Genomic DNA, 14,538 nt, shown 5'->3' with positions numbered 1-14,538 from the left:
TAGATGAGATTTTCTAGCACCTGGTCCAGTCAGTCACATCTTGAAAACCTCCAGTGAAGTGGACTCGACCACATCCCTGAGGTGGTTGTTGCAGGGAATGATTGTTCTCACTATAAGAAATTTCTTTCTTATATTGAGATGAAAGCTCTGCTGCTACAACTTGTGCATACTGCCACTTACAAGAAAGAAAGTAGAATCTCCATCACTACCGTTCTTTTAAAAATCAGCTATTCAGACACTCATCTTGTTCTTTCAGCCTGAATTATGAGTGACAGAAGACTGTAGTTACTTATGCTTTGTGTGAGAGGGGAATGAATATATTAACTCTTGAAGCCTTTTCTGGTCCTGTGGTTGTGTGTGTGAAATCTGCATTTATGTTTGTGGTAGTGAGCTGCTTTTGTTACTTACGCTGGCCTGGAATAATGACCTAGGGAGGTAATCCAGCAGTGGCACAACAATGTCATACTTCTGCTGTTCCAAGAGGGGTTTCCAAAGAAGAGGCATAAAAGGGAGTTTCACTTATGAGAAAGCATAAGATTGAACCTTTTGGAAGGTTTTTTTTGCACTTACCATGATACAAAACTAATCTCCAAATACCCAGTGATACACTAAACTGTAACCCACATTTTTGGACTTACTTTAACGATTTGTAGCCTCTCTGTAACTAATATACATTCTAAAGATATTTTTCATTTTGACATTTGTATGTAAGGTACTGTGATAAACATAGAGGAAATTGGTAAATCTGCAAAAATATTACCTACTAGAGGAAAAAAATAGCTGAAACCTTTTCATTGGTTCCCTTTTGCATTTCAGGTATTGGTGGCAATCTAGTAGCTATTCAAGCTAGCAGAATTTCTACCTACCTCCATTTACATAGCATTCCTGGAGAGCTGCCAGAGGAAGCCAAGGGTTGCTATTACCCATGCAGAACATACTATGGTACAGGTATGTATTTAGTCAGTTAAAAATCCTGTCTCACATCTCTTTACCCCTGTATGCCATACTGTGCCACCAGTGAGAAATGGCAATGAACTGAGCTTGCTGTGTGCTATTCAAAGGCAGCTGAGGCTTGGCAGTTTCCTTTGCCTGCAGCTCTTTGCCTGTGAGAATCACAAGAATCTCCCTGAGGACTGGGTGAGTAGAGAGGAGCATAGAGAAGGATGTAGCCCTGGCAAGGGTTGAAGATAAGGGCTGGTGGGGCAGGACACTGTGATACCCACTCAGAAGGGTTTCAGCCTTCAACTTCCTTAGCTTCTCTACCAGCTCCTAACTTTTGTCTGCCTTCAGAACTTCAAACCAATTTCCTGTTAGGGCCAACCATTATATCAGACATTATTACTAAGCCAAATCCCTGCTTTCTATTTCCAATTTGCCATTTTCTTACTAGATTTTTTCTTCACAGCTTATTCCTCCCATGTATTTCCCTCTCTCCTAATGATGTAGTAACTGTGGTGAAATGTGATGTGTCACCACCATGTATAACACTTTCGTATTTATTAAATGAATTGAAACAGATGTGAAAGTGGTAAATGTAGGATTACTTTTTAGAAATATAAGGTACTTTTGAGAATGTCTTGAATATGGAGTCCAAAAGATCCTCTTTCTTAGTAAGACTTTAGGAGCTCCAAAAATGTAGATGGTATTACATGAGCACAGAATGAAGGCAGTTTGCACCCTTTTCCAGAAGGGCTCTGCTTACCTTTTCTGGAAGGCAGTGAAATTCCTCAAGGAGTCTTTTAGTGAAAATTAATGCCTGCTGTTCCACAGTAGTCAATGCTGTGGAATTCCAAAAATGGGGTGGTTTTATATTAAAATGAGTAAAAATCTAATATAATAATTGAAGAACTTAACTGAAATTTGGATTTTTCTTTTTTTTTTCAATTGTAGGAGTAAATAACAAATCAGCCCAAGTTCTGCTTCTCTTGGTGATTCCTGGACACCTGATTTTCTTGTACACTATCCATTTAATGAAAAGCGGACATACTTCCTTAACCCCCATCTTTATAGCAGTATATTTGTTTGCAGCTCTGCTACAGGTAAGAATAAGTACAACTGGCAAATGCTCGTACAAAATCAAGTTCTCGAAGAAAATAATTTTTTTCTGGTATCTGAAATCTCATAAATGGTACAAGAAGGTGTGGGTTTATAGAGGCTTTCAGCACAGCTCTGAAGTAGCTGATTATCTCCACTTATATACAGTTTACACAGGTGTACTGTTGTTGTGAGTGCTTTTCAGAACACACTTGACTGCATTATTTCCTTGTCATGCATCTTTCACATGCTTTTGGAACCATTGCATCTAAAACCCCATCATTTTAATCAACTAGAGGGGAAATGGAAAGAAGGAAAGGTAGCATTTATGAATAAGGAAAATTAAGGAAAATTCTTAAAGAAATTTCCTAAAGTGGTTCACATTACTGTTTTAGTTAACATAGTCGAGCAGATGAAAATATTACAGCTTCCTTAATGTGTTCTTAATATTTATTAGTTTAAATTAATACAACAGCAAACACTATACAAGAAGCTGTAATTGCATTAATTGTCAAACTTCTTTACCTTATTTGGCTGTTTTACCCAGTCATCTGTTCATACCCAGCAAGGGCAGTTCTTGAAAGATGCCTTTTGAAATAGCGATGTCTCAAGGTGAAATGATTTCATTTTGAAAAATCACTAATACAAAATTAAATATTTTATTAAAATCACACCCATTTTTTAAGTATAACGTGCCTGAATTAACTATAATGTTTCATTGCACCTTAAAACCAAAAAGTGACTGTTCATGTTACATGGTAGAAGTGTGGTTGAAATATCCATGATTTAAATATACATACTGCTTCAAAAAATGTGACCTATTTAGTTTTAATATACAAACAACATTATCAACAGGTCAATCCTTAGTAAAATTATAATTTTTAATGTTCTGAATTGTCCCATTGTTTATCACACTACTATTTCAGTAAGGACAGGTTTCAAAAACTATTACTATTTCATATGAGAATTTACACGTTTCTGGTAGAACATGACTGGTAATGTTTCAACCTTTGCAAGTGAGAGTGTTGTACTAAAAGACATAAATTACTTTTCATTTTCCTCTTAGATAATATTCCTAGTTTCCAGCCTTATCACTTGTTTTATAATGTGTTTTCCTGAGGAAATAATGCTATTCCTTTCCTATATGTTTTCTGTCTGGATTGGGGAAAGAGTCCCTGTTAATCTAAGACTGCAGTGTGATTTCAGTCAGTATTAAACCTTTGAGATTTCCCATGGGAATCAACCTGAATTCATAAATCCAGTCCTCCTGCTAGCAGAACTGCAATCACAGCATGTTTAGGGACACTTTTTCTTCAGCAGCGAGACTTGAGAAATGCAGAGGTTCACCTGAAAACCAAGCTTAGGCATTATGGCAGGATTTTCAAATGACATAGTAATTCAGACCCAGCAACAGCACATTTTCATAAATTCAGGATCTGATTAGAGTATTCAGTTGTGCAGTCATGTGTCTCTTTTGCAGTACATACACCTGATTTTCTTGGTTTTTCACTTATAAAGCAGATATAGAGCTTTTTTTTTTCTTTTTCCCTGCTCCCTTTTATGGATTATTTTTTCCTCTTTGTCTTCTGTTGTTAGTCATAAAAGGCATTTTGAGATGTATTTACTTTGAAACTGAGTACCAGTATTGCAAACTATAACTTCTCATGGGTCTTGACATATTTACAATTTGAAACACTGTGGTTTTTAAGACCTTCTGAAAATATTTAATAGATTCCTTTCCCCATTTGAATTATTCTGGTGTTTTTCTAGTAATGATTATTGTAGCATCGCACACCTCTAATTAGAGCAGATTTTAAATTTTCAGGGAGATGATGCTTGCTTTAATCCTTAAATCTTCAACACATTTTATTTGCCTGTCGGTCTGAAGTACTTCCAGACTGCAGTTTCATGCTTTTAAGTTTCTTCTTTCTCGAGGAAAGCACTTAAATATTTGTACTCATCCCTCTTCCCTTTTTCAGTGACATCATCTATGCACCTGGAAATTGTAAAAAACAGTTTTTAAGCTGCCATTTCTTTTAGCATAGCCTAACAGCTACTGATCTTATTTTTCTAGAATTCTTTTATATTTTTGTCCTCCCAGTGAGAGCTTTTCCAGTTCTGCTGTAAAACTGAAAAACCTCGCAGCTAAGTATTATTGTTTCAATTAACAACAAACCAAATCCATTGACAGTCTTTTGAGCAGTGGGAGATCTACATTCTAGGCCTTTTTTAATAATATATTGGACTTTGTATTTATTTTCACTTTGCATGGAAGGTATATGAAAATGGATGTCAAAAACTACAGTCCTGCTTGCAAGCTGTATCTTTTATGTTTGAGGTGGTAGATGATAATTTAGCAGAATACAGTGATTCCCAAAGGTAAGAGTTAACTATAGTCAGTCCTGTGAGGAGGTCTGATATCACTGCTTTGCCCTTTGCCATTCCTTACTTCTGTTGAGCTGGGAGGCAGGAAGCTGAAAATGATTATGGCAATATACCACCTAGGTAGGGTTTTCCTCAGTATGTTAAAAAAATAATGCCAAATTAAAAAATAACAGCAGCAATTAAATGAATTTTCTGTCTTTGAAATTCAAGCGACTATTGTAAGGTGTTAAATTATTTAACGACGTATTTTACAGTGGACTGCAATAGGTTGTTAATTGACTTTGAATTGTGTTTATTATTTCTGACTGTCCAGCTCTGTTTATTTAAAATGAAGAGGAAAGAGTTAGAGAAATGGCAAACGTAGAACTGGAATGTTGGAGTAAATGGAAAAAAAATCCAAAAAATATTAATGCAAAGACGTTGCTTATTGCTTTTATATTTCTCTCTCTCTTTCAGTTTATGCTATTCCACATTATTTCTACAGTAAAACTAACTTATACATATGACTAACTAACTACATATGACTTCCATTTGGCATTTTAACAAGACTGTTTCAAATTGCCTGTAATCGTCACTATCCATCCCAAAGTGATAAAAATGGAATTTATTTGCATTGAAAGCTCTATGCAGTATTGCTGAAGTTCCAGTCAGAGAGTTAGTTTCATTTTCATCCAAATCTGATGCTTATATTGTTTGCTGATTTTTCACCACCCAGGCCTGCCAGCTTCTTTCATCTCTTCTCCCTACCTGTTCTGAGATTTTCTTAGATATTTTCCCCACAGCACGTCATTTAAATGAAATTTTTATGGGAACTAAATAATTAATATACCATGATGTATTATCAATAGTATAATTCAGTTGTTATTGACTGAAAATATGCCGTTAATAAAACAAAGTACAGTTTCACTGAATATGTAGTTTTTTCTAAAAATCATTACAGTTAGATATTTTAAGTAACACGAATAGCCAGAGCTATGATTTGCATTCTTTTTGATTCTCTATGAACAAAACAGTTCCAGGTTTCTAAGCTTAGGAAACCCCAGAAACATTTTATTTTATTTCATTTTCATTTTCCTACCCTTAATAGTACAGCTGTTTCTATTTAAATAAATATATATTCTTGAAATGTTCTTCAGTTAAATTCATAAATTGATTGTAGTGGCATCCAAGGCTGTACTCCCTTTATCTTTAGAGGGGCGGAGATTTCACAATTATTTTTCCATAAAGGGAGGGAAAACTGCACAAATGTTTCTATTAATCTGCATTCAGGTAAAACTTTTAGGCTGAAGTTTAAGAGATCTGAATTAGCTCTGTAGTGAAGAGCCTCTTCTGTGTTTACAAATGGCAGCACCAGAGGAAAATACAATAAAAAGTGCTATGGGGATGGTATACTCTGTAAGTATGTAGGGTACTTCACACAATGCACTGTACAGTATTGGGGCAAGCCAGTGTGCCTAATCAAACCCAGTATAATGATTTTAAGTGTGTTTTGGATTTGCTGAGTGGCCTCTGTTTAAGAGGAATACTCTTTCCTTGAAAATCTTACAAAGCAAGCCACAAACATGCACCAGCACACTGTGTGCAGTTACGATGTGGCATTTGACCAACAAAGATTATATTAATTGGAAAACAGTCCTCCACTTATTCCTCACAAAGGCACAAGTATTTTTTACTGTATGAGGCTGTGCACCAAGCAGAGTTTCATCCCCTGTCTTGTCAGCCTGGAGCAGAAGGAGAGCAGTGCTGGAATTGCCAAGCTGTCAGTCCTGGCACACGGCTCGGAGCACTCAAAGGCGGTCTCTGTTCTGCATGTTCTCACTGAGCCAGTAAAACGCCCTCCCAGGAATTTTCACACCTACTGACCAAATCTGAGCACACAGTTAGTCTCAGGGAATAAACAAACAATAGGAGATTCCCAGAGCTATTACCAAGCAAATAAGTAATTCCAAAATTCTTCTTACCTGATGAAGGTCAGATGTGTACAGCTGTAAAGTCACTTTTGCAGTGCTTCAGTGCTGTTTGGGGCAATAGAAAACCAAGAATTCAGCGGTGCTCATAACGACTTCCTGCTCACATCAAAAATGTCTTGGATTTCTCACCAGTGTGAGGATTCTAATGATGGTATGGGCCTCTTTAATGTGGAAACATAACTCATGGGATATACTGTACATTACAGAGAAAAAAGGAAGGTTGTGTTTATAGGCAAAATATTGATGCATTTTAAATATTGCTTTTTCTAACAGGAAAGGTTATTTCCGAAAGATGGAGCGTATAACTGCTAAAGAGACCGTATTTCAAGGAAATATGGAAACTCAAGCCCAAATCTGGACAGTTCTCTATGCTCGGTGCTTTCTCATTGCAGCATGACAAGCAGACTTGCTGGACTCACTGGGGTCTGACTGGGGCTATCAGCAGCTCCTTCCTTTCCAGCCATGTTGCTGTCTGTGGTAGAAGCCCGGCTCCTACCAAGTCATAGCAGGGATCTATCATTTTTGCCTCTAGAAGGCTGAGCTCAAAGTGCTTGTGTACGTAGCATGACACACTGAGTTGTGCTGCAGCTACTGCAGGCTGAGCATGCCAGAGCACTTACTGGTCTGGGTTACACATCCCTGCAGATAGCTGAGAAACAGCCTGAAATTAGGATTGTTTTGGTCAAACCAGGGTGTCTGGCAAAGCTACAAAGAAATCAAGATGACAATCTGAAAAACTTGATTCAAACTGAAGTTTAAAAAATGTTTCTTCCCACAAAATTACATCAATATAATCAAATTGACTCAGAAACAACTTCAGTTAAATTGGTATTCTCTTTTTTACTTCAATGAGGTCTCAGTCTGACATCAATGTATGCTGTGCTGTCTGGGTACTTGGATACCTTAGAGGAGCTAATACCACAGCTACAACACAAACAACAGCAGCAAGAAAAAACTTGCTGTTCAATGGTTTTCTTGCAGTCAGGATTGAAGGAAATCTCTGTATGTTTGGAGGAAATAATTACTTGTCCCCTCTGGACATGATCCACGCCAGATATGCTACCTGAGAAAACAGTGCAGAAAAATGTCTTTTGAAAGATGTGTGTAAGACCCTACTCTGAGAGTTCACTGACTACAGATTTCTGGCTCTAGACAATGGAAAGTCAACAAGTTCAGCGTAGATCTATTACAAGCACTTTACAGTTACTACTTCATCAAAAGCCATTTAAAATTGAAGACATGTAATGTGTAATTTGAAAATTAACTTAATGAAGGGTCAAAGCCACTAGAAGACCTAAATCATTACTCTGGCGAGAATGAGAGAGTCAGAACACAGTAGTCTTTAGAGATTCTTAAATGGGATTTTTTACTCATAATTAAAAGACCAAATAAATAAACTTACCTTTGAATTTCATAGTTCTTATGCAGTAATTTCAGGATCTTTTCATAGTTAAGTTATGTGTAAATTTTGAGTCAATATAATTTTGAAAGTAAAGGAGACTTAAAATACATTTGAAAAGAGGTTCCCTCAGTTTATTTACATCTATGTTTCCTAATGCAACTATTTTGTAATGCACCTTCAGATGGAAACAATTTAAGGTGGAGTCATCAGTACTAGCAACAGGCAGGGTGTCCTGTCCAAGGCATGATAAATAAACTGCTAAAAGGTCTTCATTCTACATACTGAACTTATAGTTGAATCTTGATAATGCCCACCTGGAAAAGCATATGAAATTACATAACCCAGACTTTAATCTTCCAGCTTGGTGTTGGAATTCACTTATCACAGCAACTAATGTACAAACTAATATAAAAGTGAACAATTCTATTCTGCTTTACAGAAGTTATTAATTTGAATATTACACTTTCATCACTGAATTTGACATGCATCCACTGATGAAATATGGACATGCCAGATGAAAGAAACAATAAAAATATTATAGCATCCTGCAACTTATTAATTAGGCTATAGGAAGCCTAGACAATATTAAGAATGTTTGGAAGGAGTTATGTATTTTTATTTTAAATAACAGAGTTTCATTCTTTGCTCATTTTAGGGGAAATTCTTTTCCCATAAGAAATTAATTCCATGAGAAAATGCAGATACACTACATGCAAAAGATCAAAAATAACTTTTCTTCACCTAGCTTTTCCTTGTTATTTGTATCTAAAGACCTTGAAAGAATGAAAGTAAATTTTGTGCACAATAAAAAAGGGAAAAAACCTGCTTTGTAGTGTGTAATGTTCCCATTTCTAGTCTTGCAGGCATAAGATTTGAACTTTCAAAATAGTAAAGCTCACTCATATTTGAGTATTCATCTTCAATTTCACTTCCAATCTGAAATTCATAAATTGAGTCAGAAAGTTCACTATCAAGAATTACTCTCTATTTCTGTCCTTTGTTGTACAAAATAATATGAGTACTTATATTCTTCATCATTAGGATTTTTCAAGCTTTTCCCCTCCCTCCTACTCTTATTGCTGTATTCTGCTGCTTCTGAGGACATTTTTGACAGTGAGACCGAAGGTCATTTTTAGAAATGCAGTCTAAATCTGATCATGCCTTTAGTTTCATTTTTCTCTCTTTTGATGGTGACTTTCTCCCTGTAATGATGATAATAATATAGCATGATTTTCCTTTTAAACCACTGAAACATCTGGAATTTTGCTTGTATTTTTGCAATCCTGTCTCTGGGGCTTTTTTTTTCTTGATCAGTGACTATTGAGTGTCTCTGTTTTCTTAGACAGATCTTTTTACATAGATAGATATTTAGTTCTTTTTTACTTTTCTTAAACCCTGCAGTTATTTTATCCTTCAGTCTGGAAGAATTCCTAGAGTTTTCTTTCGTAATTCTACTACTACTCATCTGCTTTTTTGCAGAAAACTCTCTATTAAATAATTTCTAAACTAAATAATTTCAGCTCACATCTTGAACAGTGCTGCATGTATTTACAAGCTTTTCTTATCAATTTTCTACAGCATTTCATGCTAAACAGATCGTTTTGGTACTGTATTATTAGGCTTTTCTGTGATGTTCATCCCTTTATTTTTTCCCTCAAAACCAGCTGGTTTTCAGTTGAAAGAAGGAAGTCTTTCTTCTTCATAGCATGAGTGCAGGGCAGAAATGCACAGTGTTTGTGCTGCTGTGCCATCTGCATCAATTTACTGACAGAAGTATCTGTCACTGATAAATAAATCTCACAAATCCTGAAGTGTCGTCTTGTAACATCTCTTTGACGCCTTTTTTTTTTTATCTGTCAGATCTTTGTGAGTCACTTACCACTTTGAATTCAAGACTGTCTTTCAAAAATTCAGCAAACTCATAGTAGGACACTCCTTTTCTTTTATTCTGTTTCCAAAATAATCATTGATTGATGACTTTGATTGCCTTCTCTTAACAGTGATGAGAAGCAAAATCTTCTCGAAGACTTAGTCACATTGATTCTGTCTTGCATTACAAACTAACGTGGGCAAATAGGGAACCATTTCCAAAGACTGTTAGTGAGTTTCTAGCCATGCAAATGCATGATGCATGATAGCATTATTCCTTCCCCAAAATAAGTGAAGGCTGGTGAGCTGCAGTCTGGTAACTCACTCTGTAAGCACTAAGTTACAATTGCCATTACATACTGTGACTTGTATCAGTTAATATAATATATTATAACTTTTTCTTATGACTTGCAGAAGCCAGGCTTCTTATGATTTGCACTGTTTGTTGTGCACCCATAAGTTAACACAGCAAAAATAATTATTTGGGAAGGTTCACAAAAGCTTAGTTTCCAAACTGCCAATATTTCACTGTAGTCTAAAGTCAGTTATTTCAGAGTGGAAAATATATAGACAACTGAAAGGCTTTCATGTCATGATTTTTAAGAGTCAAAAGTGTATACTGTCATCTAAATTGGACTGTGTATGTTATGTCTAATTGGTTGTGTTATATAAATGCAGTATATATTTTTCTTGGAATGAATGCTCTCATCTTCCAATGGAACATGCATAACTATTGTAGATGTGGGGCTCTGCAGCGTCTTCTGAGCACATCCTGTAGGAGATGGGAATGTACAGGATCTCTTATAAACAGGCCTCTTTTTGTCTCTGTAAGAAGAAGGAGCTGACTCAAGGAATCTGATAGTCTTCCAAAGAAAACATCTGTTTTAAATATATTTGTTTGGATTCCAGTCAGCACACCTAGGACTTGCATAATTAGCTTAGACTACAGAGTTCCCTTTTCAGAAGATACATTTATATAAATAAGCCATGCATTTTTCATTAAGCAAATACTCCTCCTTTCTCTTTTTTTTCTTTTTAATTACAAATTCAGGCTTGTATTTTAACATACACTTTTGCAAAGCAAAGATTAATTTTTTGTATGACATTCATTTTGCTATACTTATAGTGGAGAACTGTCTTGCAACCATCTGATCAATATTTCAGTGAATGAATGTATGTATTTATAAGTATGCTTTTGATGCCAGTAATTGATAATTTACTAAATAAAATATTAATGTTGTCCTTTTTACTACTTTTGATACTGCATTATTTTGATATCTACATTATTTTAAATGTAGTGAGTACAGTTCTTAAAAATTAATTATGGTAGTAAATGTCTTGATTTTACCCTTCTTAAATATCTGATTAACTAAAAATACCTAAAATGCAGAATTTATTTCAACTTAAGCAGCTCCTTAGAAGCTACAAGAAGAAATGAAACTCAGTTAGTGGTCCTTTCTCCATTCATCTTGTGCCATTCCACACCACTTGATTCCACTAAACCAAAATCTCTTATCATACAGCTGTGCCACATTAAAAGGATTATTTTTTTCTCAAATTGGGTTAATGATTATGCATACCTTTGGTATGAAGATCAAGCCTCTCAAATGTTCAGACATTCACAGCTGGGAATTAGATCTTTTACTTTGGGACAAATTCAGCCTGGAGTGACAATTTCATAATATATATTGCAGGTGTGCCTTATTACAGAAGGGCTGAAGGTGGTATTTCAGGCATAAAAGTAGGTTCTAGGCCATTTTTTGCAGTTCACACAACCCAGATGAAACTGTTCTTAATTTGACCTGTTGTTCTTTACATCACATCTGATTTCAGGTCAGTGTTAGACCTGTGGAAACAGGAGTTATGCCTGGGTTGAGCCTATTCCTGTGAGGCAACATGATTTGATTCTGAATTATCTCAAAGCCCCACTTATGCTCTCTCTGTACAGAATGATGAGTTATGTGAGAAGTGCAGTTGCATGTTTGGTGGAACTTTTTTTGGTTTTTCTTGCCATTTTCAGAAGTCCTCAAGCATAGACTGGGTGAAAAATGCTGTCAGTAATTCAGTATGTTCCTTCCAGCTCTGCATGTGATTGAGAGAAGTTGGCTAAGTGTTCCTCTCTCTGCTTGTGGGCAGCTTTAGTCTGAAATTCATTCTTACTAATTATTTATATTTTTCAAAAGCAACGGTATACAACAGTTCTGCCTAGTATGGAGACAGTAATGTTGGCTGTTGAATTCCTTTTGATGTAACTTACATGATAATGATACAGATTTTGTTTGTTTGATGTTGTGTAGGTGTTTACTCTGTTGTGGATTGCTGACTGGATGGTGCACCACTTCTGGAAAAAAGGAAAAGACCCTGACAGTTTTTCTATCCCTTATCTTACTGCACTGGGAGATCTTCTTGGAACTGCCTTATTAGCTATAGGTTTTCATTTTCTGTGGCTCATAGGTGACAGAGATGGTGATGTTGGTGACTAATTATTTCAAAGGATGCAATGACTTTTCCTGGAATACTGACAAGACAGATCACTCCACTTGAGGGTCCTCAAAGTGTTTGTTCCATTTGGTCTAAGTAAAACCAGTTGATACAGACCTAAAACAGCCTTAATGATTTTAGTTTGGTTTGCTTTTAAAAACTTGGATGGAACTATGATACCTGAGACCTTTACTCTGAAACCAAGGTGAATTGCTGGTAGCTGAAGATATCTGAGTAGACACAATGAAGGGCAGATGAATCCTTTATCAAGTTTTAAATTTTTTAAAGATCTCTTCTTTTAGAAGAACAGTTCCTTACCTGTATTGCAAACCAGAACAATCTCTAATTGCTCATTGAGTGGTGGTGAAGAAAAGGGTAAGATCCAATTAGTGGCTTGCCTTGTCTTTCCCTCCGACGGACAAAATGGGTATATTTTTTATTTTGCCACAAGAGTGGATAGTAGACCTCAGATTAATTCATTTTCTTTGGCATTGCCTAAAGAGTTGATGATACGTTCTTACCTTGCAATTTCAGTGCTGTAGCTCTCTGACCATTACAGACTTGATACAAGTAATGACTGTTATGGTCCACGCATTGTTTCCCAGGCTTTATTTTCTGTGTAGGAATATGACAATCAGCATTTATAAAATTAGACACTTGAAAAGTGTCCGCAGGACTGAGCCCATTTTCTTTGTGCTAAAGTGAGCAACCTAATTATTTTGCAGTTGAGATTTATTAGAACAAAAATAGTAAAGGCAAATAATAATGTGACACTGACCTGGTCAATAATAATGGGTAAACGATTAAAATTCCTTGTGTTGAAAAGTATATGTTCATTTAGCAACTGAAAAGATATTTAACTAACTGATATTAATGGTGTTGTGGTGGCCAGTATCCTGATTTTAATGAAGTATTTAGAGGTGTTGATTTAACTGTATATACTGATCCCTGCTTGAAACTTGCAGTATAAAAGATGAAGTTTCTTTTTTAGGCACTTAGGAAGTTACATCAACTTCTCAAATTCCAGAGCTATATCACCAATTTCTAAGCAGAAATCTCTGCTAACAGGGGATCTGCTTTCAAGCTGTGGAAAAAATATGGTCAATAAGGAAAATTATGGCTTCTCAATGATTTCTCTTATTTGTGGACATGAATATTTCAAATAATACATTGATCATGAGGACTCTGATTGCCACTTTGAAAAAAAAAGGTACTAATTATTTTAAAATCTACTGGGAGTTCCTCACAGCAGATGTTTTAAAAGACTATAGCATACATCCTAAATGCATAATTAAATAAATCGTATTTTAAATGTTGTGATTGAAAGTTTTAAATTTTGATATTTAAATTAGACAACTGAATCAATTTAGCAGCATATGGTTTAATCCTGTAAACATTAGTCATGTGCTTTCTTCATACAAATGGTTTTTAATTTGATGGACCTATATTTGATGAGTAGATGATGTGGATAAGTGTTAATGGGACTTCTATATGTGTTGGTCACCTTAAACTCTTTAGAAGTTCAAAGTGTTCGCAACTTTGAAAATTAAACCAGCTACTCAGTGCCTACACATGGATTTAGATGCCTGAATTTTAGCTCCCTCATTTAAACCTTTTTATTTAAGCGTTTTCTTACAGTTATTATAATATAGTTGTTTGAATGAATCCTATGTATTATGTCTTTTATTATGTGAGAGAAAGATGAAATCTTTCTAGCTTCAGGTTCTCTGACTTTTCTTAGTTTGTATTAATGTTATTTAAAATAGTTTCTTGTATGTAGCATTGCAGGAAATATTATTAAATTGTTTAAAATGGAATAGATGTAACTGAATTTTTTTTGATAATGGTTATTTATTTTTGATGCAGCTGTAGATGCAAATTTTTTTATTTCTGTTAGTACTGCCATCTGAATCAACTCAACTGACATTTCAAGCACTTATTAGAGTTACTGGACTTTAAGATCATTTTTAAATGAATTGCAGGATCCTTAAAAATTAAAATTTCTTGAGATACTTGCGATCTGTGCTTATCTGATGCCCGAGTGTCACAGTTTCGGAGCCAGACAAGCGACAAGACACACTGGGCTCATGCACAACAGCCCCCTTTTATGGAGTCCTCCTTTACTTACACAGAGTTGAAGGCCCACGTGGTCAATCCCAATGGGCTGAACCAGTGGCCACCCAGCCAACCAGCCAAGAGCTGCTTGTGTCCCCAGCGGCCTCCAACCGTCCACAGTGGTCAGATTGCATAACCTACTGGTCAAGGTACTTCTATAATTTCAGTTATGTCTTCATTATTTCAGTTATAAAACAGGGAGTTATAAAATGGGATTCATTATTATTGTGAGGCCTTCAGGCACGAGGGAGTTGTAGTATTTAGTCATGGCAGTATCCTTAG

The 14,538-nt window shown here is 35.7% G+C and overlaps 1 protein-coding gene across 5 annotated transcripts in view; it reads left to right on the top strand.

The window, feature by feature from the left end:
* SLC41A2 (solute carrier family 41 member 2) overlaps window positions 1-14,538 on the top strand; it is a 63,460-nt gene that overhangs the window by 31,194 nt on the left and 17,728 nt on the right. For 3 of the 5 annotated variants that reach the window (XR_006020014.1, XR_006020013.1, XR_006020015.1), the window contains 3 exons: window positions 817-948; window positions 1,891-2,039; window positions 11,958-14,405. Coding sequence is in view for 2 of the 5 variants with exons in the window: in XM_042050483.1 (XP_041906417.1) it covers window positions 817-948; window positions 1,891-2,039; window positions 2,797-2,800 (285 nt within the window). In the remaining 3 variants the exon portion in view is untranslated. Of the gene's footprint in view, window positions 1-816; window positions 949-1,890; window positions 2,040-2,796; window positions 2,801-11,957; window positions 14,406-14,538 lie in introns of all 5 variants that reach the window. The other 2 variants (XM_042050483.1, XM_042050482.1) reach the window with 2 other exon arrangements.

Source organism: Corvus kubaryi, unplaced genomic scaffold, assembly GCF_017639235.1.
Source record: "Corvus kubaryi isolate FWS band 111438036 unplaced genomic scaffold, C.kubaryi_AGA036_p1.0 74, whole genome shotgun sequence".
Classification (NCBI taxonomy): domain Eukaryota; kingdom Metazoa; phylum Chordata; class Aves; order Passeriformes; family Corvidae; genus Corvus; species Corvus kubaryi.
The sequence above is the reverse complement of the archived record's forward strand: the minus strand, read 5'-3'. Positions and strand labels throughout refer to the sequence as shown.